The 24,740-nt window shown below is 38.3% G+C and overlaps 1 protein-coding gene across 5 annotated transcripts in view; it reads left to right on the top strand.

The window, feature by feature from the left end:
- Nucleotides 1–24,740, top strand: part of LOC139726547 (proline-rich protein 5-like) — a 109,666-nt gene that overhangs the window by 39,863 nt on the left and 45,063 nt on the right. For all 5 annotated transcript variants that reach the window (XM_071637536.1, XM_071637531.1, XM_071637535.1 and 2 more), the window contains one exon: nt 15,558–15,960. In XM_071637536.1, coding sequence (XP_071493637.1) covers nt 15,650–15,960 — 311 coding nt within the window. In that variant the 5' untranslated portion in view covers nt 15,558–15,649. The remainder of the gene's footprint in view (nt 1–15,557; nt 15,961–24,740) is intronic.

The following is a 24,740-nucleotide window of genomic DNA, read 5'->3' as shown; positions in this document are numbered from 1 at the left end:
GCGGATCGAATTTCGTCTTCTTTCCTCGCATATTATTCAGCAAAGAAAGAAAGTAGGAAATGAATTTTATTCTTAAGATATAAGATTACACTTCAAGACAACCTTGAGATCAGATGTAGAATCTCTGCGGAAACAATGTTGAAACACAAAGCAAAAGAAAGCTAGAAAACAGTCTTATAATGTGATGCTACAAAGTGTGTACTTTGTCCTAGAACAATAATCAATGCACCCTTTCAGAATAGGAGACAACTGTAGAACTGATCAGCAATCAGTAAACAAAGCTTGCATAAACACGTACATAGAACTGGAAAGAGGGAAAGACAGATGAATAGATGATGAAGAAGAAGAAACCGAAAAGGATAAAAATGAAGGAGAACAGAACCAACAAAAAGAGGACAAATTAAGAAACATAGGCACAGGAAAGCTGAAAAGAACAAATTTTATGTAAATACAGCCGATTATGATCACGATGATGCCCAGACGAATCGGCAAAGTGTATACCGTTCTCTCATCATATCACCATCTAATGTCAACATGCAGATTCTGAATACTCAGTTTAATCATTTCGGAGGCGGTGTGAGGTAAAAGAGTTGTGTAATCTGCGAGCAAATTTCAGTTAATCTGAGCACTATTAAAAGAACGTTAAGCGTCTCTACAAAATGTCATACTCATAGCATTCGAAGAAAAGCAGGAGTCAAAAGTATTATTTTTAAAGATACTGTGGCTTGACGGGTAGTCTCATTTGTATGATATGGATCGCAACGCTGATTTTTTTTTAAACACAAATTTATGATATATCAATACTCTGTAAGTAACGCAAGATATGATATCCTTCCATTCAATACATTTCGATGAAGAGTTCTGACAGAGACAAGAGTTATATGAGGAGTGCTGTCTACGCCCTTGACCTTTGCTCAAGTCGCTGTCTCACTTGCACCGCTGTCGTCAGGTGCAATCATGAGGCTATGGGTGACTGACAAGACTGAACAACCAATGCACATAGGACGACATAAAAAGAGCAGACGACAGAAATAGAACTAAAGAGAATCGAAAGGGAGCGTAACACCAGGGACAAGAGACCCTACTTCAAACCTTTGGGCTATTATGATAGGGACAGATGTGCACAAACAGAACAATCAGGAAAAGAAACAGTACAATAACGGCAATGATAATCCTCGTTCTTCACTCACTCGTGACAGCAAGACTCTGTCGCCATGACAACTAATGTCACGTGAGCCTCAGGATGAGGCAAGATCTCAACAGACGAAAATTGAATCATAAATATTCATGGTTTAAAACCGTACCTCGAGAGGATGATAAATTATTTCGAGGGGCTTGCATGGGGATTAAGAGGGGATGACTTAGTCTCGCTTCAAGACTGAAGTTATAATGGTTGTCCCACAAGGAGGGGTGGTAGAGACAACATGTTGCACTTCCAAAATATGTTATACCTCTCATAGGAGTAAGTAATTAGAAATTCATGCGAGGGCTATCCAGCGACCTCACTTTCTCTAACTGGCGATTCACACAGCACGCGCTCACACGCACACACATACATCAATGCACTTGGGCATAGCAATTATCTCGTGATTATATAGATGGATGCATCAATTACACGCAGGATTTTCGAGTTGAATATTGACCAATTTGTGAATGATGAGCTCATGCAGTTTCATCGGTGCTGAAGACTGAATTAAATAGAAAGGCTGAATGTGAACGAGTAACCGTGAGAGCCAAATTTTCACTATGGATCTGTGCTGTCGTTAAGAATGATATAAGGAAAAAGCATGGAAAGGTCTGAAAGCGTGCTGAATTACTTCTTGTTGACAAAACGGAAATATGTGTTTCCATCATTTTGAGTAAAGACAGGGCAATAAATCAGATAACTGAATTTTATTCAATCGAATTACAATTCATGTCGGGATGCACTTTACGACCGTAGTGTCTTCGCAGTTCCGATTTGTGTGTGTTTGTGTGTGTTTGTGTTTGTGTGTTTGTGTGTGTGTGTGTGTGTGTTTGTGTGTGTGTGTGTGTGTGTGTGTATGTTTGTGTGTTTGGGATTAGCATCTCTTTCGAGTGTTGGATCTGATATGATAATCATGTTCCTCTCTCATGTTGTTTAGAGCATTAAAGATTGACAGACCTCGTTGATGATTTAGATGTGATGTCGTCCATTACAGTGATCACTATCATTTTCATTATTCTGAATACTGTACTAGTGATGAGGGCTGAATATTAAGGAGGATAATGATAATGACAATGATGCTCCTTTTTAATACTCTCAAGCTCATCACGAAGAACAATGATGCTCCTTTCTAATACTCCATTGCTCATAACGAAGATAACGATTCTATATCGATACAGTTTTATCGAGTTTGTGTTCCAATTAGCACTTAGTGGTGATTCGGCATGAGCTTAGCACACAATATTGGTTCATCTTCACTGTCTGCAAAATGCCAATTTGTCTTTATGTTTACTGTGTCATTAAAAATACCCCAACGACAGCAACAACAACGACATCATTTCGAGGGTAGCTTTTTCGCTCCCCCGTGCGGAAATCTTCCAAAGCCCGCCTTCGGCGCAACTTAACGAATCTCTTTTTATAGCGTATACTCTTTCTCGTCTACCGGGCAAACTCCACAGAGTTAGAGAGCAATAATGAGCAGTGCCGAGGGTACTCTAATGATATCAAGATGAAACGGAGAGGAAACATTCCTAGAATCTTGGTTTCGGATAGGATGTTGACGTATGAACCTTACGATTTTCGAATAGATATCAAATTCCTTAGCTTTAATCAACTCACTTTCGCAGTTTTTTTTTTTGCCGTATAATTCTGCGACTCTAACTTATAACTGATAAGACGCACACACGCACACACACACATATAGGTTGTTATATACTTGTTGATGGATAGGAAGACAATGAGACATGCTAGAAGGATGGATTGACAGAAGAATTGAATGCGGGGCCTATGCGTATGCAGACCGATTTGAAGTTACAGAGAACTATTTCAAGTTAGAAGAAATATTTGAAATGTTGCATGCACAACTTTACGCTAAAATGGCTACATGCGGAGATAGACAGCACAAGAATTAGTAGAAAGTCATGTGGAAGAGAGAGAGAGAGAGAGAGAGAGAGAGAGAGTAAAAAAGAGAAAACATCAGGCAATGAGAAACTTAAAAAACAGTTTAGTCTTTTGTGACGTACATTTCAACATTGATTTTTCTTTATGCAACTTTTTTTTTCTCATGAATACGATACAAACGAAAATGCAAAGCAAACTATAACAGAAAAATTCAGTAAAGTAACATTAATTTTTCTCTGCAAAATCAAGTTGATAAACAAATTAAATGAATCATTATTTTGGGGATAATATACAACATATTGTTGCATTTTCTCTTCCATGAGAACTTCCACATTGCAGGGGCAGTCACAATAAACAGACATAATGATGCTTAATGAGATGACACGTACCCCTTTCCTCGTGACAAAACGACTGAAATCTGTTTTCAAGGCCGCTTTACACACGGAAGAAGGAGGGGTGTGCTGGGGAGGAATCGAAAGGAGTAATCACGAATGGCCTGCTTTGAATTTACTTGTAAATATAGTATTATGCCTCAAGGGACCATAATTCATATGATAATGACCTGATTAATAATAAGGGGATCCATTCGTGAAGGTATGACAAAATGGGAATCGAAGACGAAGTAGAAAATGAGAGCGGCGAAAAAAATAAAAAATAAAAATGCATTTCTATACTGACGAAGCACTATACAGGCTAATTCACAGGTAATATACGTACGTGATGTGTACATAGGTCTGTGTAAACGCACATATGCTATGTTGAAATACTTATGCATTTATGGAAAGGAGATTAGGGAAATTGACCGTCTTCCCATTACAGTTGCAAGAGCAATCCCAGTGAGTCAGGGCACACAACTGATATTTACCCACAGCCAGACCGGATTGTTTCCGAGATCTCTCAAAATTTTCCCACCTCCCGTTCCCATGGTGATGTATCTGAATCACATATTGAGTTTCATCTCCCGTTGTGCTATTCCACATCTTGGCAGAGAGGGGTGAAAAGCTCTTTTCTCTCCTCTCAATACACGGAGGCTGCCGAAACTTTATCAGTCTCGGTGAAGATGCCATAATAGCTGCAAGGGTACTAGAGCTTGCTGAATATTGTTACTAAACACCTTAATTCAAAATTACACAAGTAGAACGCACTGCCTTTGCGGAGGTTACCCAAGACAACTGCTATTCCTGACTTGACTATCAGGCTCTACGAAAATGTATGCAGGACAATATGTGACAGCAAATATGTGGTGTTGACATGCTTTTAGTGATAAATAACTCACATTGTGTACCAACAATAAGTAGAAACACTTGTTACTTCGAACAAATCAAGACCTATACATTTGGAATTGAAGATTGCTGAGATATATATTACTTGGCGCATGATCTTCATTACGCAGCATAGAGCAATCGTCTTAGCCCATTGATCACCGGGATCCGGTGTACTATGTGCAAAACATTTGAGGAATTGCAGCAGGCCTATATCAGAAGATAAAAGTTACTTTCTCCCAATCATTGGCTTTTTATCACTTTTCCCGCGATCTACATGATGATCACGATAACATACGCAGCTCTGAACAAAAACAGAGAGAGAGAAAAAAGAAATAATACACATGTAGATGGTAAGTGTTCACCAAAAAAGGGTAGGCCTAATAAGAAGACGATAAAGAAGAAGAAAAGGATAAAGGATAAAAAGCCTGAAGAAAGAAAAAGAGGAAGAAGAGGACAAGTCACAGTCAGGAGAAAAAAACAAGAAGATCAATGAGACAAAACAATCAGTCTGCAACTGAATCGATGGATGAGGCTCGAAATGTAACGTGTCTCAGATACGTCAAAACTAATTTTATCCAACAGATGAAGATGAACGAGAGGGGATGGGTACGAGTACAGAAGTGATGAGAACAGACGCGGTGTGCGTGTGTGCAATTATTAGCGTTTTTCACAACCAGATGACTATGTGATATTGGCAAGAGTTTCTAGCCATATCCTCTCATGAGATTAGACCTAGGTCGCTGACTATGAATATGAGGTTTGAACAAGCACTGCCCTGACGTACACAAATGCGCAACTTTGAAACGCCGCGCCGTGTTCGAATATAACATTAGTAGTGGTTGAAGCTGCACTGATCCAATGACGTAAGCTCCAACAATATCAACACTGCTTGCATAGGAGTTTTCGTAGGGAAGATATGGGATTAACCGCGAGTATATAAAGTAACGGAAGCCTTCATGAAAATACATAGGGCCAGTTCACCAGTGACTTTCGCGTCATTGCAATCTACGTGCGATTGAAGAGCTCTGGCTGCGAAAAATTCCAAGGGATTTCCCTTCTAAATATTAACGCCTTCCTTTTCCTTTTCTGTATGCTATGTAATGTGTTGGCAAATGATCGACAGTCAAATTACAGTGTCTTACTAGCATCCTAATACAAATGCAAATATATGGCATTACATTGAACTTTGAGCGTCAAAAAGACTGCATTATTTCTCATGTGAAGTATAGTATTACAATTCAATATGCCACCATGGATTGCTGTAGTTCTCTTTATTTTCTGCATTTTGACGAAAACGCGAAGAAGCATACACAATCTCAAGCAGACTGTATTTTTATGGACTGAATGATTGAACGTATCACTCACTCGACTATTGTACTAATGGTATTTCATACTAACCTTCAGCTTCCGAAATATGGGAATTCTCCATTATTTCAATACATAACATAAATATATCCTTTAACGGAAGGGAGTATTTGCAATGAGTATATCAATAAAAGTGAGTGGCACTGCGTATACCTACGTGCTTGACTGTGAGTGGTATCTATTTTTTGTTTGAGGGGGTGTTGTTTTGTTTTGTTTCTTGCTTTTACTTTTACCAATACATGGTTTCCGGCTATTAGATTGCAGTCACTGCGAAAAGAATCAGTTGCTTGACACTATAGTAAAAGCTCGTTCGACCGAAAACCAACATTCATGGCCTGACGTTTTGATACGTTTTCAGAGCCCTGTAAGAGAGTTTCCCCTCTGGGGAGAAAACACAACAAAATGAGAACACTAAAACAAAAATGAGCCAAGGGACTGAGGCAAAAAGATAGGTTGATATACGTATAGTTAGCGAAGGACCACGACGCAGGATCGAGGAACTGACAGATGCAATGTATAAAGTTTGTTTTCCTGTGTGAACACGTTAAAGGTCCTGTTTACCTTTGGGAACAGTGATCTAAAAAATGTTCAAGATATCACATTTGATGCATATGTGTAGAACCAGGTCTGTTGTATCACAAAACATCCTACCGTATGAAATTTTTGCAATAAAGCCTCAGTATTTTTCTCACTAAACCATAACTCTAGACGGTTTAGTCTGAAAACATTTTGATCATAACTATTATTCACATTTTGTGTATATAACAATACTTAACATCGATTATACGAATTAAAATTTTTTAGAGTGGTTATTTCTATCCCTAACTCACATTTTAGAACTATTTCAAAGCACTAATGCTGGATTTTTGTTTCATCTGCAAATGGTAAATTATGCCTTTAACATTGAATTGTCGGTTCAGCAGGGAGGTGGGAAGAAGCCCCCCTGGTTATTCATGCGTGTCAGCCTATCACTATGTTCGTTATTACTCTAACACCGCCAAATACTTGTGTGTCCCTGTACCCTTCCAATCTACCAATGCTTGAATGATTTGAAAATCTGGAAGCAATTGGATGGTGCTTCAAAGCAGCGACTATTTTCTATTGTTAGAACGTAGCACATAAAAAAAAAAAAATAGGGCGTAACGTTGACTTATCATCATAAAGAGTAACGATATCGCGCTTTATCTCATAGATGAAGGGTAGACCTCAAATTGACACCCCGTAGTTATTGTTCGGAAGTGTCTTTGTTTGCTTGTTTGTGTTTTACATGTGTGTGTGTGCGTGTGCGTGTGTGAGTGAGGGTGTTTTATGTATGTAGGACCCCCTATGTATGTATGTATATATAAAGAGTTGTTCGCAAAAACCGGTAAGTCCATATTTGCCAAATGGAGATATTTGCGATTAAAGGTCAAGAGAAATAAAGAGAATAATAAGAAAATGTTTGCTTCTTTTGACCATAACTTCAAAAATGTACCTTTATAATGTAGTGACCAATATATCATTTAAAGGGTATTATTTTGTACTTTATGACAGAGACCGTACTTCAAAATCTTCAAAAATGAACTTATCGGTTTTTGCTAACAAACTCTTATGTATGTATGTATGTATGTATGTATGTATGTATGTATGTATGTATGTATGTATGTGTGCGTGTGTGTATGTATATGTATAGGGGTGGGGGATAAACGGGGAAGGCTGGAGCATGAAAGATAGGTATGAACTTTAAGTAGGCTTTTAGAGGACACTGCTGATGATGGAACCATCGGATACGAGTGTGAAACATACATGAGTATGATGAATATCCAAGAATTGTGTGGGCGTGGTGGGAAAGATGCTCTACTATTAATACCACATCACAATACTCGAGTATGACATAACATGACATAGGTGTGTGCACAGGCGACTGTTGGGAGTAACCACGCTTCATCTTATTTGCTTCTACATTGTATTTTGAGTTTGACATCGTTGATTGCGTTTTCGGCCAACAGTCAGGTTTTTTCTTTTTTTTTCTCTTTTTTTGACAAATACATTAAGTTGTACTTTCTAAAATGATCTCGACAACTCACAAACCCTTAAATCCACACACACATGCGCTTTTATCCTGTCATCCATATCAATTTGACAAAAAAGGAGATAATGTCCACTGATAGAATTATGAGCAAGGTCGAAAAAGAGGGAATGCCATGTGGTTTAAAGCAGGCAATCTGGAAGTTGTTTCCTGTTATACTTGTTTCTTCTCCGTCTTATCGAAACATCCAGGGCGAGACGGAGTGATATGTGTCTGTATGTTTGAAATGTGTGTCATACCTATACTCCCTTGTTTGAAGTCACGCTCTTCTCTCTAGATGTCCACGACCATGCTGTAAAAAAACCGTGCCAAGCAGCACGTTTTCTTGCCTGCAGTAGAATAGCACGGCCTGCGCTCAGACGCCTGCAATAAGGAGTTAGGCATCGTGCGTGGTTTTGTCTAGTTTTACAGCTTTCGCCCTTCTTTCAAATAATAGTAGTAAAACATAACTGTTCCAGTACACTTTGTTTAAACGCTTCGAGCAAATCGATCGCACGTTTTTCTAAATCTTCAGAGAAAGTTCCATACCCTCAAAGCCCTATGGATAAATGTTTTCGCACGTTCCGTTTCGTTCTGTCAACAGTATCGACGCTCTTTATATCTTTCATCTCGGCCCTCTATACTATAACCGTCAGCGAAATCTTACAAAAACCCCAGGTCCGTCCGGAATGATAACGACGGACAGATCGAGGTTCATTCCCAACACAAGTCAGCGTATTTCTCTTGCCGTGTTTCATTGCACATAAACATGATTATTGCTGTACAGTTGATCAGCTAGTCTGCCACTGAAGTCATTAGTCGTGGGTGTTATTTCCATGATATGTACGTAACTACTACAAACAATGCATAAACCATTTCCGTATATGCAAATGTCACGGGGATGGCAATGGCATGATTTGATAAAAGGTTTTTCATCACTATTATACTTCAAGATATAATTGCAATTCTGTTTGAAACCTATGTCTTACATGTAGCCAAGTCGTTGACTCTTATCCGGATGCAAGAGACCTAAGAGATAATGAGAATTTGTCTGCGAAAGTTTTATGAGACTGTAGCCATGGTTACATACTCTCTGTCAAGAGTCCTATCCCCCATTCCTGCTTATTTCTCTCTTACGTGTGTTCTTGCCTTTCTATTTACGTATCCTAATCGGCCTCTGGACATAATGACTTTGGATGATCATATTAACGCCGCCGTACAATAGTGGATGATTGCTTTGAAAAGATGGGAGCGCGAGGACAAACTGGTTGCATTCCTTAGATGTGACGACGTTTGTGTGTCACCTGTACCTTGGGGAAGCATTCCGAGAGATGTACATTGGCGGGGGAGTGAGATTTATGCTGAAGGAGCCAGAGGAAGAGAAGAGAAAGAGGATTAATAGAATGGAGGAAGAGCGGGGGAAGGAGGATGATGAGGATGAGGATGGTTGCCTGGGAAGCGACGAGAAATCGCCTCGAATAGAGAGAGCAAAGGAGACAGTAGGGGCAAAGGGGCTGTTTGTTTGTTCATTTATTTATTTTTTTAGTCACAGAAAGTGGGGGAGAGTGGGGGATTAAGAGCCAAGGATTTGTAGTGGTAGGATGTGGGCTTGTAAATCGAACTCCGCGCTACATACTGCACCAATACTGTTATTTGCTACCCTGAATGTCCTCTCCGCCCTCGTACACGATTCTCTTTAACATCCGATTCTCCATTCATTTACAACGGAGATGTCCAACACAATGCACATGGTAAGTGTGCAACATTTTGATAACATAATTGTGTACCTAACCATGACTTATTTAATAAATTTACCTTTTCTAGTTGGAATTATCGATTAACGACATTTCATCGTCACGATCAGAAGTCTTCACACTAACTTACTGTAGAATACAATATTAATGTATCGTCTGAACCAGTCACATGTTGCGACTCATTCAATAATCATGTTTTAAATTATTTTGATAAAGGAAAAGTGTTCTTTGAAAAAAAAAACATATCAAATACTGCCCTTCCGGATAAACATCGAACTAAATGTAAAGTTCGTATTTGATACATTATAGCCAATCTTATTATTTGCACTAAGACAATGCTGCTACGGATCACAACAACGTAATAAGGGCAGTGAACACGGTGATAAAACGCTTCCTTCGCTGCTTGGCATGTGCATGCACACTTATCTGCTGCCGACATATTATGTACTGATTTCACGCATAGACGACCCTTCAGAGGAGAGTGTTTGCTTCTATGATGTGCAATTTGAGTGGAGTGTACGAGAATAGGGAACATCCAATATAAGTTGAGAGTATAAAGTTACATCCTGAAAACACGAAGAAGGCGGCATTGAAGATCAAGAACGAATTAATGAAAGTTGAGGTTGCTCGAAGATTCAGAGAAGATTAGAGGCTTCAGACGCTAATAACTCCCGAGAATCTTTGAAACCATATGATTGAAAAATAATGAGAACGACTTCTTTGCAGTTGAACTGAATGCTATGGTTTTTAAAAATTCAATGTTTGCAATGAAACAGTCTGAATACGTCATCTAAATAAAATTTGAAATGGCGCCATCTCTCGGTGTAAATCTTGGCAGGCTGTACATGATGAATATAAATACTAGTAACTTGTTGTAACGATGATCGTGGGAACGGTGTCATGTGTAGTACGTCCACGTGCTTTTCAAGGAATATTATCCGTATCGTAAAAGGTACACCTACTATGCACTTTACATTACTAAACTGGTAGGAGTTTCAGAGCTTCGAAATTAACAATTGTCAAACCTTTCTTAATTGTAATGATCACAATGTGACTTTGTTTATTCATGGCATTGTGATAATATCTCTTCTGAAATTTTCTTTTTTTAAAACTAGCAAACCTATTTCATGGTCCATTATGTGCATCGCTATTTTGATTGATTATTTATCTGCCATGACGGCAATATTGTATTTTGTTTTTCCTTTTTTTAAATGGCATATGATCTTTTCCTTTCCACCCTGTACAAAATCAATTATTTATAAATTCTAACATCAAAACGAACTACATAATGAATGTGTTGCAGACCTTCATCAAATTGCGTTTGTATTATTTGGTATCCGAAATCTACTGCAATTTTTTAGTGTTTCAAGTGATCAATCTTACAAGGAAGGAGATAATGCAAGTATTTTATAGCATGCAGAGACATTAAAAATATGGTTCTTGTAGAAGTGATAAAAAACATGAAAGGTGATAGATTGAAGTAAATTCTTCTCATTTATCCTCTCCGAAGGACAAATACAGTGAGTTCATGTCCAGTCTCTTGATTTTAATAGATATCACTATTTATAAAGGCGATACTCTCGAAAATAGTGACACTCTATTACCATCGTTATTTCCACAAACCTTTCCCGAACCCCCGTGACGTCGTGTGTGCTACACTCAAGACGTCGATCGCTGCCCCAAGTATCTCGATTTGCTGCCCTCTATTGGATTACACTTGCAATTTTAGTGACAATCATTTTCGTAATTATTTTATTGGTCATCGAATGCCTATAGATGAATATTCGTTTGTACAGTCCCTTGGATTTATTTGTTGTGGAAATTATACGGCCGTTTACGTTGACTAAAATCAGGTAGGAAATAATGTCCTGGGAACTTGTCAAGATTAACATATCATTTTTACTAGTATTTTTTTTAAATGTTAGAAAAACCTAAACTTTGTATAGTGTTGCGGGCTTCGAGAACTTCGGTATGGTAATACTGGTATAAAGGTGTGTGAAACTGCTGAGTCTACTTTGTTTCTTTGTGTAGATATTCTTTTTTTTTCTCTCTCCCACATCCTTATTTTAGTCTAGGATACTTCCGACGGAGAATTAAATTCACTATAAAACAACTTTGTGAATACTATGTGACATATTGTTGGGAGCCGGGCGTCTTTGAATGTTCCACAGATAAATGGTGCTTTATAAATGATGTTAATTATCATCATCATCATCATCATCATCGTCATTATTATTATTATTATTATCACCATCATCATCATCATCATCACCATCATCATCATCGTCATCATTATTATCATCGTCATCATCATCATCAAAATCGATGATATCGATTCAAAAATACTTATAAAAGTTCGAACGAGCGGTTTCGCAATACCGTATCAAGACCACTAGTATTCATAAGACTTTAATGTTTATTATATTGGTGAATGACCCTTCTGAAAACTTAAGAAAGTTCAGAAAGATTGCGGTTAGATTGTCGTTCAGGGGATTACTTTGGCATCTTATGCAAACTGAGTGGTCTTGGGCATGCGACTGTCCTGTCATTTGGGCACCACCTATATATCTTCACTTTTTTTTTCTTTTGCACTGGAACAAAACCAATCTTGCTCGAATCTGTTGCGTGCACTCCGCTTCATTGTAACAACATTCAGCTATTGCTGATAATCATATCTTAAGACGAGTGTACAATAAGTGACGATATTACAGTATGTCCCCCAAAAAATTACAATCAGATTTTCGCATTGAAGACACCCAATAATTATTATTAAACTGTCTAAATGCTACTTCAGGGTCTTAAAATATAACATCTTAGCTCTATTTTGCAGAAAACCCCATTCAATTTGGTTAAGCGGTCACAGAGAAATGTGGATTGTTGTAAAGTATGTCATGAGTCTGATTCTTCCTAAGTTTAGCACTTGGATGCTCTTGATGTGTGTGAACACAATAGACAGAACTTGGAGGGAAGAAATTCCTGATATGCTCTACAAAATTGCTCATTTCTGTTTGACCACTGAAGCAAATCGAATAGGGTTTTCTGTAAGATGTGGGCAATGAGTTATAGGTTTCGCACCCTGAAATTGTATTTGGATTGATTCACTATTTTTAAAGTTATCATTGCGGAGGGTCCCGTTGTAATTTTTTTTTTTTTTTTGGGGGGGGGGGGACATACCATACGGTACATATTAGGAAAACACACATAACGCAAACACATGCACACACACACGAGAAAGATTTCCGCAAAAAACGTCATAGTACCGTAATAAGACCATTATTATTCATATGATGCAACACTAAAAATCAGTGGGTAGATCATCCCAGTTTTTCTCAGTTTTTCTTGTTGTCTTACATTTAGCTTGAAAGCTTATCATATATCTAAATGTCATGTGATGTTTTCTTATCGATCATGATAATGTTTCTGCCACAAAGTTGATAAACAATACAATGTTGTTGTTTTTTATTTTGCTGGTCTCCTTCAACCCAACAGTCGATTAGAGCTGCAATATTTTCCCCCCGTCTCTTTCGAGGCATGAAGCGATGATTGCTTATCAGGTTTTACTGTCACGGAATAATCAGTTAGCTTTCGACAGTCAGTCGATCAGTGTTAGATTTCAGAGAACAGTAGATACCTGATTATTTATTGCAGTCACAGCGGCGCATTGTTGCAAATCTGGCACGGTTATGTAACCAAAGTTCATTTCAATCTCAACGTACTGTTTATCGGAGGTCGTATTTTACAGGTCAAGGGACTGTCCAGTATTGTTTTCTCTGATCGCTTTGATATATTTGGGCCCAGTAGACCTTTCAAGGAGAAAAGACTCAAAGAGGGGAATGCGTGGCCAAAACCAACGGGTAAAATAAGAATAAAACTAGATCAGTCAAACTTTTAAATCGAGTTACTGCAGTTACCACAGAACACTGTCAAACATGACGTCCTACGAAACCTCAAAATACAGTAGTGTTCTAATTGGTCACACGGCTGCTGCTCGTCACGTACATTTGTGAAAGTCCGTATTCACTTGGCGATATTGATCCACTTCAGAAACCGTAATTAAACAATGAATTTCTCTTTGAAGTAAGTGTATGCAGATTAAAGCTAAAGTAAGTCTTTTGAGTAAAAAACACCTAAGCAAATTTATCGTGGCATTTCGGAGTAAAAATAACCACCCAGGTGTATAGTTATTTTTCATACGATTTTGGTTGCCCACTTACACGCATACTCAGTATGTGTTTCTTCTCCATCTATGAAAGTGCATTTTGAGTTTTATTGATTTCACAATCATACATGATGCTCATTGTTATACATGCACGATAGCGACTTCGAGGCGAGACGGTAAACTGAAGATGGCGCTGTTCCCCCGGTGACTTAATTTCGCATTAGATGACTGAAACCACCGAGACCAGTCGTCTGCACTTTGAAAACCATTTTAATAATGACTGGAAAGTCTTAGATTACTGTCTGACTGAGGAGTTTCGTTAGGAATACATGAATTCGGCGTGAACGTGTGCCAAGATCCTGAGATTTGTTTTATGGTGACTTCATGAGCAGTGCTGCGTCATATTCTGTGCAAGAAATGAAGCGACAACCGTGTTCCCATTTTTCGTTTGGTTTGGTTTTATTTGGTTTTATTTCTGCATTCAAGCGAATACAAATTCAACACAAATTCCAAAAATACAAAGAATGACAATTGCAGTGATTGATGTAATTAACCAAGCTTTCACAAAAGCATACGATATGCGTGAGTGTTGTGTAATAAACATATTGTTCAAAACATATTAGATTTTCCCCAGGAAATAAGCGAGATAACTGAACGTAGGAGACCGCTATCGTGAGCTGTTAGGCTGGAAATGGATGGATTCTTTAAAAAAGATTCTTCAAAAAAATATTCGATGACAGAATTAATAAGATTGAGTAATCAAGTGGAAGCAGTGCTATTGCGCAGGTGCATGTGCAGAATGCAGTTAAATGATAAAAGAAAAAAAAAATCCGGTTGTTGGAATGGTTACAGCTCGTTATTTCGAAGGTTCGTTATTCCGAAGGTTCTTTAGTCCGAAGGTTCGTTATTCCGAAGGTTCGTTATTCCGAAGATTCGTTATTCCGAAGGTTCGTTAATCCGAAAATGTGATGAGTTTTGTTATTCCGAAGGTTCTTTAATCCAAAAATGAAATAAGGTTCGTTATTCCGAAGGTTCGTTAATCCGAAAATGAAACAAAGCTCGGTGTTCCGAAGGTTCGTTACGGACCCTACATCACGTCGGATCAACGAACCTTCGTAATAACGAACCCTATTTCATTTTCGGATAAACGAGCCTTCGGAATAGCGAACCCTATTTCATTTTCGGATTAACGAACCTTATTTCATTTTTGGATTAATGAACCTTCGGAATAACAACACTCATCACATTTTCGGATTAACGAACCTCTAGGTATAGGGAATTTGTGTGTTTCGGACGAACTTTCGGAATAACGAACCTTCGGAATATCGAACCTTCGGAATAACGAACAGCACCCGTTGGAATATGCATTGCTTCAATTTAAAGAGTGGGAAGCATAATAATTGAATTAAATAATGTTCGAGTGTAGCTTTTATGGAACAAATTTATTCCCATCTTTAAGGAGTAAAATATGTGTACCCATTTTGCGGTATTAATGACTTGCTTAAAACATCTGAAGGCGAAATAAATTATCCTTTTCAACATTTTAAAGTTGTGATATCTCTTGACTATTTGTGATATGCAAGTAGTCACAGTCATTAGACAAGACTTACATTCTAGCTGTTTATCTTAGTCCACGTGAAATTTGAGGACATAAATGGTCTATAAGTATATTGCTTTCTTTTTAAACTCAAATATTTCATAAATCAAAATATGCACATTCTGCCTTATTTCCTAGCTGTTTATTCTGGTGCATACAAACGTCTGTTGACTCAAGGTGAAAATCATCAAATGGGTTTGATAGAAGCACTCTGTCATCATTCCATCGATACGAGTAGATATCATATCTTTCTTGTCCTTTACTGTTTTTTTTTTTTTATTTCAGGAAACGTGCATAATGCCGTCACACTGAGGTACAGGGTATTCGCTGCTTCCAACTCCAAGCACCTGTCCCGCTGTGGTGCTCTTCCATCAGCAATGAAACGCCGGTCTTTCGCTGAGCCCCATGCCACTTTGAGCCTATTGGCTGCTCACCACCAATCTCCGAGTAGTGGCGTCGGTGGGGGAACGGGGGTCGTACAGCCATGGATCAGCGCTACGGACACACCGAGCAAACCGCGCCGGAGTCCCGGCAAGACCGCACGTCGATTCTCGGCGTTCGTGGGAACAAACATCGGGCTAGCGACTCGAAGGGGGTCCGCCATGCCTGTTTTGCAGCACGAACCGGAATTCGAAGCTTCCACCAAGCCCCAGCAGGTTCTGGGACTAAGAAACGAGGAATGGAACAGGTACGTGGCTCAAATTTGTAAAACCTTCCCTCTTCATATTTTTGCTGTTACGCCTACCTCGCTGCAGGTGGGTGAGAGAGCTGTGTTAACTCAATTTAGCTTCGTGTATTATGTTGGGGGCCCGCGAGCGGCCCGCGAAGTGTGGCTTGTCGCGAGCCGCGCGTATCGTCTGCTCCGTTTTCTAGCTTTTCTTTTACCCTGCTGTGTATGTCAATACTTCCTGACAACCAGACATTTTGACATCTTGATTAATGTGTTCAATGTGCTGTCAATGTACGATGTTAAAACTTAGAATGGGACATTGAACTTGATATCTAGCCGCGTGACATATAATTACTTGCAATAACGCATCAGGTTGAAAACATGGCGTGGATGTGCATCTCCAAGCTTATCACCTGATCACCATTATACCTTGTCGTATGGTAGGACCTAGGTACAAGGACCTTGTATGTCGTCACAAACGCAGAGTGCAAATGTCCCGTGACGGAATATAGGCCTACCCATCTGCGAAAGTTTGATAACGATGAATAAACAGACCAGCAAGTTCGTATGTCTGAAGCCAGATTCCCGGTAAAGAACGAGTGTTGGTACACGAATTAATGGAGCATGACTTCTGCATTGTCAAGAACGGGAATATAACAGTTTTGCGGTTCACACATAGTTAGGACATGCTTGCTCTAGTATTACAATGAAAACAACAATGTATCCCATCCTTGGACAGCTGAAATATTTCGTAGGGTACTTATACCAGGGAGGTGTCCACCCTCCTGCTTTTACCCAAGTGGATTAACGGGTCACAGTGTTTTACAGCGTTGTTTTATTAGTACTGAGTAAATATCAGGTCGGGTTTTCGGCTGGGAAACTGATAACAAAAGCGAGCTCGGTCAAAGTGCACTCGAGAGCCTGCGGTGTTTTCAGTGTTATTCTATACGCTGCCTGGTAGTACACAGTTTACGATGAGGGGTGGGGTTGTCGTACTTACTATAGAGTAGCCCCTTGTGACGCGAGGGGGAGGGGATGAGGTTGGAGTGGAGTGTGGATTGGTACAAATGGAGGTAAGTATAGTGAGATGATGGTGATATCAGATTTCAACACCCAAAAGAGTGTCAGTTTTGTGAACATGTGATAGCGTTCCCACCAGTTACTCTTCTCGTTTTCTTAGAGAGATATTTCAATTGTAACGTACCATCACATTCTTTTTATATCTGAGTGTCTTGTAAATTAGAAATGGTAGGCAAGATATACTGTCGAATTTGATGTGAAGTATACGTTAGGTTGAACAGTAGACGCGATTCTTGCCTCATACGTTTTCCCATGTCACTTTAATGTTGTAATATTTACTTTAATCGGATACTTACATTCAACATTATGTTGCAAGTACTCTGTGATTGATAAATTATATTGAAATGGGAAAGAGGGATAGAACTTAAAGCTGACGAACCATTTTGTTGACCACAGGGCCTGCATGGTAAAAGGATTGTAGTGAGTGAAAAAAAAAGCAATGGAAAAATGAAAAGCTTCGAATCCTTCAGCTAACGATTGCTTTTAGTCGAATACGTTCGAGCGTTTCAAAACAGATCATATGCACCTCCTTATCTCATGCAGTGGAGGTGAAATCGTGAATAGGCCTACTCACATTACGGTTTGTTTTCCATTATTTAGTACAGATGGTGCCTTTTTCCCCACGCAATGGCAGCGAAAATTACAATGACAACGGCAATGGACAGTGACAATAACAGGATGTTCAGGAAATCAGACAAAGTTCAATCAACCTGGCAACTTGCATGTCTGCATTGTATGGAGTACAATACCCATTCAGCAAATAAAGAAAGTAAACACTTTTTGGAGGTTATCTTTTTTTTTTTCAGAGAAGATTTTGATGAAAATCAATGTATCATATACGATATTGAAGTTAATTCAATTGGCTATCAACCTAGTAGGTCAATACAAAGGGAAACTTTACGCATGAGTAAGCACATATATGTTTTGTCCTCCAAGGCACAAAAGTGAAAATTGCAAAAATGGACATGTTGTCTTTCATTTGCAAATGTCCTTCAAGATAACAATAGTAACATAAGACCAGTTCAACACAATGAAATAGCAAAAAAAAAAGTTTCTCGTTCTCTTTATCTATTTATAACCTCAAACAAAAGCAAAGTGGGAAACTGAATGGGGAAAATAAGAATTTTCTGTCAACTCAAACTTCAAATCACATAGGAAGTAAAGGCACAAAGATGATTAAATCAACATAATTTCTTAATTTCATTCTTTTAATTTCGTAATTTAAGTATCCATGAGACAATTTCAAGAACCAAATATTATTTACAGTTTTTCTAATTTTGTTCAATCAATTCAAATTCCTACCATATTTTGTTGATATTGCGTCTTCTCTCATTTCATTTGAATTTGGATTTGATAGGAGATTCTTCATTTTCCTCCATTATTTTTCGCCTTTTTTGAACTTTTTGCCTTCAAAGATATTACAGAGATCATAGGTTTCATTTTGCCACTTAATTGATGTTTCTTATTATGTTAAATTTGTCTTTTGTTCTTATTGTTTATGGAAGAGCACTTACGCATAAATGATAACTTGTTCATTTTTTTTGCAATTTTTACTTTTGTGCTTTGGAAGAGAAAAACAAAGATGTTGACTCATGCGTAAAGTTTCCCCCTTTTTTTTTTGATGATCTACCAGGTTGATAGCCGATTAGTTTTCTTTAATATGGTGTAAAATACATTAACTTTTAGCCAAATATTTTATGAGAATATAAACTTGAAAAAGAGTTTACTTTCTTTCTTTTTTTTGCTGAGTGTATATAAACTAGCGGATTAGAACCAAAACACAAATGAAATTACAAACGAACGGGAACAAAACAAAAAAAAAAACTCAAAAGAGGTTGTTGAGCCTTAATTGCATAGATAACTTTACACATTATGATTTTGAATTATCAAGAATCACACTGAGTGAGATGGATGAGTGACTGCCAGTGGCATTCTATTGCACATACACTGTATCCACACTGTCCCACATACATACACTGCAAAAAGTCCGGTGTTAAATAGTGAACACCGAGCTGGTGTTAAATTTTCGGTGCTCATTTATGGTGTTAAATTAACACCTACGGGTGTCATTTCCAACTGTTTTTTGAAGAGTTTCTTAGTAACTGCAGTTCTTGTTGATTTTTAATTTAAACAAGACGATCAAGAATTTTACATTAAAATACTAAATTTTTGAAAAAATTTGAAAATAAATTTACACCAAAGTAACACCAGCTGGTGTGGTCCCTTATTGAAGCTGGACGGGTGTTAAACCATTGATATTAACACCAGCAAATATCAAATCAACACCATGTGGTGTCATTTTTGAACTAACACCAGTACAGTGTCAAAATAACACCAGGTACAGTGTCAAATTAACACCACGAAGTGTCAGGCGAACACTTTTCAACACCATCACAGTGCATTTTTAACACCTGTGGGTGTGGTCCTTTATTGAAGTTTGATCGGTGTTAGATTTAACACCCGTGGTGTTAAATCTAACACCGATGTTTTTACAGTGTACTTTCTTGAAAATTTTACACAATGTTTACTGCAATGGCTCAAAAGTAAAGCATGATGATGCTATGATACAGTTGTTTTCGTATGCGTGCGTATTGGAAACTATTAAAGTTTGAATTTAGTTGGACCATTCACATCGGCCTTTGTGCCGCGGTGTTTTAAACCTGGCGTGTGACATTATTGCTTAAATAATATTTCAAGCCATTGGCACAGGAATATGCCTTTTCCTTCTCACGTTCACTTGGGCATTTAACCACGTATCACAGCTACAGATAAGGGAATGATCGAGCATATTGTACCCTTGAAAACTTTGCGCAATTACGGTTGCAATAGTATTCATTTGGCCGGGAGTTTCTTTCGTCAATTTCACTGAAGCTTCTGCGACGATCGTGTACGCTTGTGCAATTAGTAGTCCGATGACATTATGGAGAGCCTAATTGGTAATCATGCAGGTGATATGCTTTTTAGTGTTTCATAGTTGTAGTGTTTCATATCATGGACCTATGCCTATTGGAGAGATAGTGAGTGGGCTTGGCGCGAATTTCCTTGGAATGTGCCTGACAAGACAAGTGACATTTTACCCGCATTTTAACTCATACCTGTTACACTTCAAGAATGGCTGTAGAACGGTACGGTAGAACGGTACGGTTGAACTTCAACTTAAAGTTGAAGTTGATTGATTCATTCAATTACTGATTACACCACCACAAAATTCTGTTGACTTAGATGACTTTGTTAATGATATGACTTCAGATGGATAAAGAGGAGCCACTTATTGATAAAACGCGATCATTCAAATCGAGTCTGATGGCACCTTTAGTAAATTATCGCTTCATTAAATGCTTTCAGCCAAAATGTGACAAGGTATTTGTGCCTATGATTACACCTGTACCTTAAAGGTATCATCCTATTATCATTCATTTCTCTATCAGTTATTGTCATTACTGGAAATGATCATGCAGCAATAATGGCATTTTCATTGAAAAATACATGGCCAAAAGTGTCGACGATTCGGTGTCATTATACTGAAGCCAGTGTCTTGCCTAACCCGCGCATGATTAAACAATACAGGTCCAAACCCCTTCAGTATCATCTTCATTCAAATCTGGGAGCTTTCCACGTCCCTCCTTTCGTCATCCGTCACGCTTGAGCATTCGATGTACGTCGTCGTCTATCAACTTGTCATTTCCTTTGACAGTGAAACACCATCTTACGGGCGGCAATGGCGACTTAATGTGCCCCATGCCGCACTCGATCAGGTCATTTTAATTCAGCTTAATTGAGGATATGATGGGTGTAGAAAAGTCGGCCTCCCCATCCATGCGAGAATCAATTCCCCACTTCGCAATTTCGCTTGCCCATGAGAGGTATGCAGCATTTTTTTTCTGTGAGTCATTATTCTTAGTGCGAGGTAAGTGGAGGAGGGTTCTTGTAGCTATGGTCATGCGTGTAATGAAATAACGAAGAAGCCTGGTGGTGGAATTTTTCTCTCCAGTACCATCGATTACTCGACTGGGACAGCCCAGCTTCCTCGCTATGCTCCTAGCAAAACTGCCCTACATAATGGGAGACTGGGAAGTCTAATTTTAGCGATGCCTCCTGATACCAACCACACACTACAGGAGTGAGATATGTAACTGGGCAGAAGTAAAACTGAACTAAAGAGTGCAGGTGCATTCATCAACAAATACAGATGTCTCGTTCTTGCTTCTATAGTATTGCTCTTATCGATGCTAAAAAAAGGAAAAGTAAAAAGAGCAAAATCTGAAGATTAAATCGCGATGATGTCAAGGGGGAGGGGGATGAATTATGCAGATGGCGCACTTATAAGAAAACTTTAAGAAATTAGTTAGTGCTACAGAATGTGATGAAGGTGTATCATCCCTGCTGATCGACTTTCCATCAACTGGCCGCCCCCTTTTCAGCAGTGAGCATGATGTTCGTATGGAAATTTGACCTTTTGAAACAAACAAATGACCCTTCTTGTTGTAGTTTCAATCTCTCTGTTTTCTGTCTATGTATATGTCATGTTTATTCTGTGTGACCTACAGTCTAGCGTGAAGGAAATACGGAGTGTTTCCTGTAAGATCACGTTGATTGCTGCGTCTTCGCCTGATGATAATTCTTAAGGCTGAAGACGGGTGTAATACGACTTTTCTCGCGCTTCCGCATAGCTCTCCGGATCAAACCTACTGAGTAACCTGTGGATTTAGACCTTCTTTGGTTTCACCACAATGAGAAATAATGATCAAGAAATAAGATTGCTGATAGATTGATCTCAACTTTCTTCCGCTGTTGACTCTCGTATCAAAAGATCTTGGCTTTTTGCCCGTTTTTTAATGAGCACAGTGTAGCAGAAAAAAGAAATTCAGGATTCCCTGCGCTTCTTAATACACATAGATATATCTCTTCAATCTCTCTTTGTCTCCTCTCCCCTACCCCTCCTCTAGCTACAGTTATCTACCTATCTGTCTGTCTATCTGTCTATATATATATATATATATATATATATATATATATATATATATATATATAGATGCGATCATGGGTAAACGTGCAGTGTGCTTGCACGAGTGTGAAGCTTGTACGTAGGTGTGCATACAATTTGTATCTACCTGAATTATATGTGGGCGTAATTATATTATTCGTGATAACGTTGCAAGTGTTGCAAGTAGGAGGGCATGTGCTTTATTTCAATATCAAGTGGTATCATATGACAGTGTATGGCTCGCATGTTATTACGGTTAAATATCACCAGTTCGTGAATTATATATGTCCTGCATATATGTTCCAATGTAAAAGAAATCAAAAACAAACAATCAAACGAACTGATATTTCGGTCGTCTCAGTCCGCATCAGTATGATACGGGGTTACAATGCAATCATCATAAGTGTGAAGAGAAGATAACATCAAGCATTCTATCATTGCTGTCTTGTTAAGTTTTGCATAGACTCAGACCAGGGGTGTGTTTTGTAAAGATGCCTGCAATTTCTATAGGTTGCAAAGATGGCAGTTGCTATGACAGCAGCCAGGAAATAATCACTCAGTCGAGTTTTCAGATTGTTGCCGCAGTAACTGCTACTGTTGTAACTAACAAGGACTACAAACATTGAAACGGGTCACAGGAAAGTGAGTGGATTCAGTCGTAGTGTGAAATGCAAGTGTGACAGACGAGAAGCGAATACCCAAGGTCCACCGAGCATCCTCTCACAAATTTGCACGAAGACGTTTTTTTTTTTTTCTTTCTTTCTCCCCAAGGAGTCAAGCCTTCTTTATTAGCACGATTCATGAATGTGTCCACAATTTGTGATATGATCAGTATTTTTCGTCGAGTGCTCGTACAAAGTTCAGACGCACAAAGTTCATAAACGTGTCGGTACGATAAGGTCAGGGAGAAAGCTTCATTTAAGGGCAAAAACGGTCATTCGTGTGTCATCCGATGGGCGCAAATCTCAGGTTACTTTGTTTATTACATTTGCTACTTTGAAATTATTTCTACGGCAAACTCTGTTTTCATATGCTTTCACACCTTCTTCAATCAGAATCTCTCATTCTGTAGAGACAGATAGTGCAAGCAAATAAATAAACAAGAAAGGAGAATCAGTAATCACAACTCACGTCATCAGTCTCAGGAAGCAAAGTGTATTCCGTATACTGGGCATGATTTTATCATGTGTTTTCAATTCATATAATTTATAATATGCCCCTCTCGTGGACTGATTTAGAAATGTGAATAGGAACACGACCTCCGAATAGGCCAGTGTAATTGATAAAAATCAGCTTGCATTACTCAATAGGCTTGTTCCTCAATCATGCTGATTTAATATAATGTAATGATTTGCTTTTCATTTCCTTACTTGACCGTTTTAGGTTATGAATGCAAAGGTAAACGCAAACACAACAAAAGGAATTGAAATAATTTTACTTTACCTTCTTTCAGAACCTCTGCGTTTCGCCGATTAGTTTTTTTTTTAAGTGGACCTAGATGATCTGGAATAGATTACCACTCTCTATCAAAGAAAGTACGTATCAAAATGCATTGTAGATGTACAAACAATTCTGATAGAGATATAATACATTGTGCAGTAATAATTTTCATAAAGACTCATATTGTGTGTGACAGAGAGAGTGTGCATATTTGTGTGTAGGAATGTAGACATTTCCTTTTTAATATGTCTCTTTTTTTTCTTTTTTCTTTTTTAGGCGCTGCATGCCTTCCTATCGGCACCCAACAATGTTATGTGTGTAAATTAAATCATAGCTATTAATTTGTTCGAAGTTCGTCTTTTGTTTTTGTTCTTTATTTTTATGAAAGTGTTTAAGAAACGTAAAGAAACAAAAGTAGAAATGACTTATTCTATATTTATACTATATGTGATAGCAATAAAGCTGCGTCCGAAATAAGACAACACTCAACCATGATGTAATCGATAGTCTGTTACGTTAGTATAGAGAAATGATATGAAAATAATTTTTCTATATTCAAGCAACTACACCCTCCCCAATAATATTCATCATTGCTAATCATTGCTAATAATTCTGCACTGATTTAATTAATGCTTATAATGCAAAATTGTCTGTTAATATCATCTAAGTTTTAAAACAAAAGAAAAAAAATTAGATAGATCTTGTGTATTTCTGTGGTAAACTTGCGAAGAAATAACATCACCGCATATTGTCATACGTGACTATGACCTATTCAATTGTTTCGTGAAAACTGCAATGTGAATTTACTGTGTTAATTTAGTAAATCTTTCATTGTTTATTTGACATCACTTGAGCAGTGTGGAGTTTCCCTTTAAAGAAAGTCGTCGCACCGAGTCATGCTGAGAGTGTCGATTCATAATGCGTCACCTCCCCCATTTCAACTCGTCATATAACAAATTCAGGGCAATTTCTCTCGTGGTCGAATGAACAAACTCGCTTGTCTAGATCGCATTATTTGATTTCGTGTATCTCTGCCTTTATGTTTGCCTGTAAAATTTATGATATCTCGCTCATCCATCTAGGAAAAAATGATAATTATCAAACACACACACACGCACTGACACGCACATTCACACACACTTTTTTACTTCCCCTCATCTTTCGCTCCTCAAAGTGTGCGCATGTCCAACACACAATTTTTATGAAGACAAATTAAATCGAACAATTTTATTTGTGTATGTATGTATGTATGTATGTGTGTGTGTATGTGTGTGCGTGCGTGTGTGTGTGTAAG

The sequence above is a fragment of the Diadema antillarum genome, unplaced genomic scaffold (genome assembly GCF_040938485.1).
Source record: "Diadema antillarum isolate AM-2024a unplaced genomic scaffold, OU_Dant_1.0 seq00000089_RagTag, whole genome shotgun sequence".
NCBI lineage: Eukaryota > Metazoa > Echinodermata > Echinoidea > Diadematoida > Diadematidae > Diadema > Diadema antillarum.
Note: the sequence above shows the minus strand (reverse complement) of the source record. Positions and strands in the feature narration are given on the sequence as shown.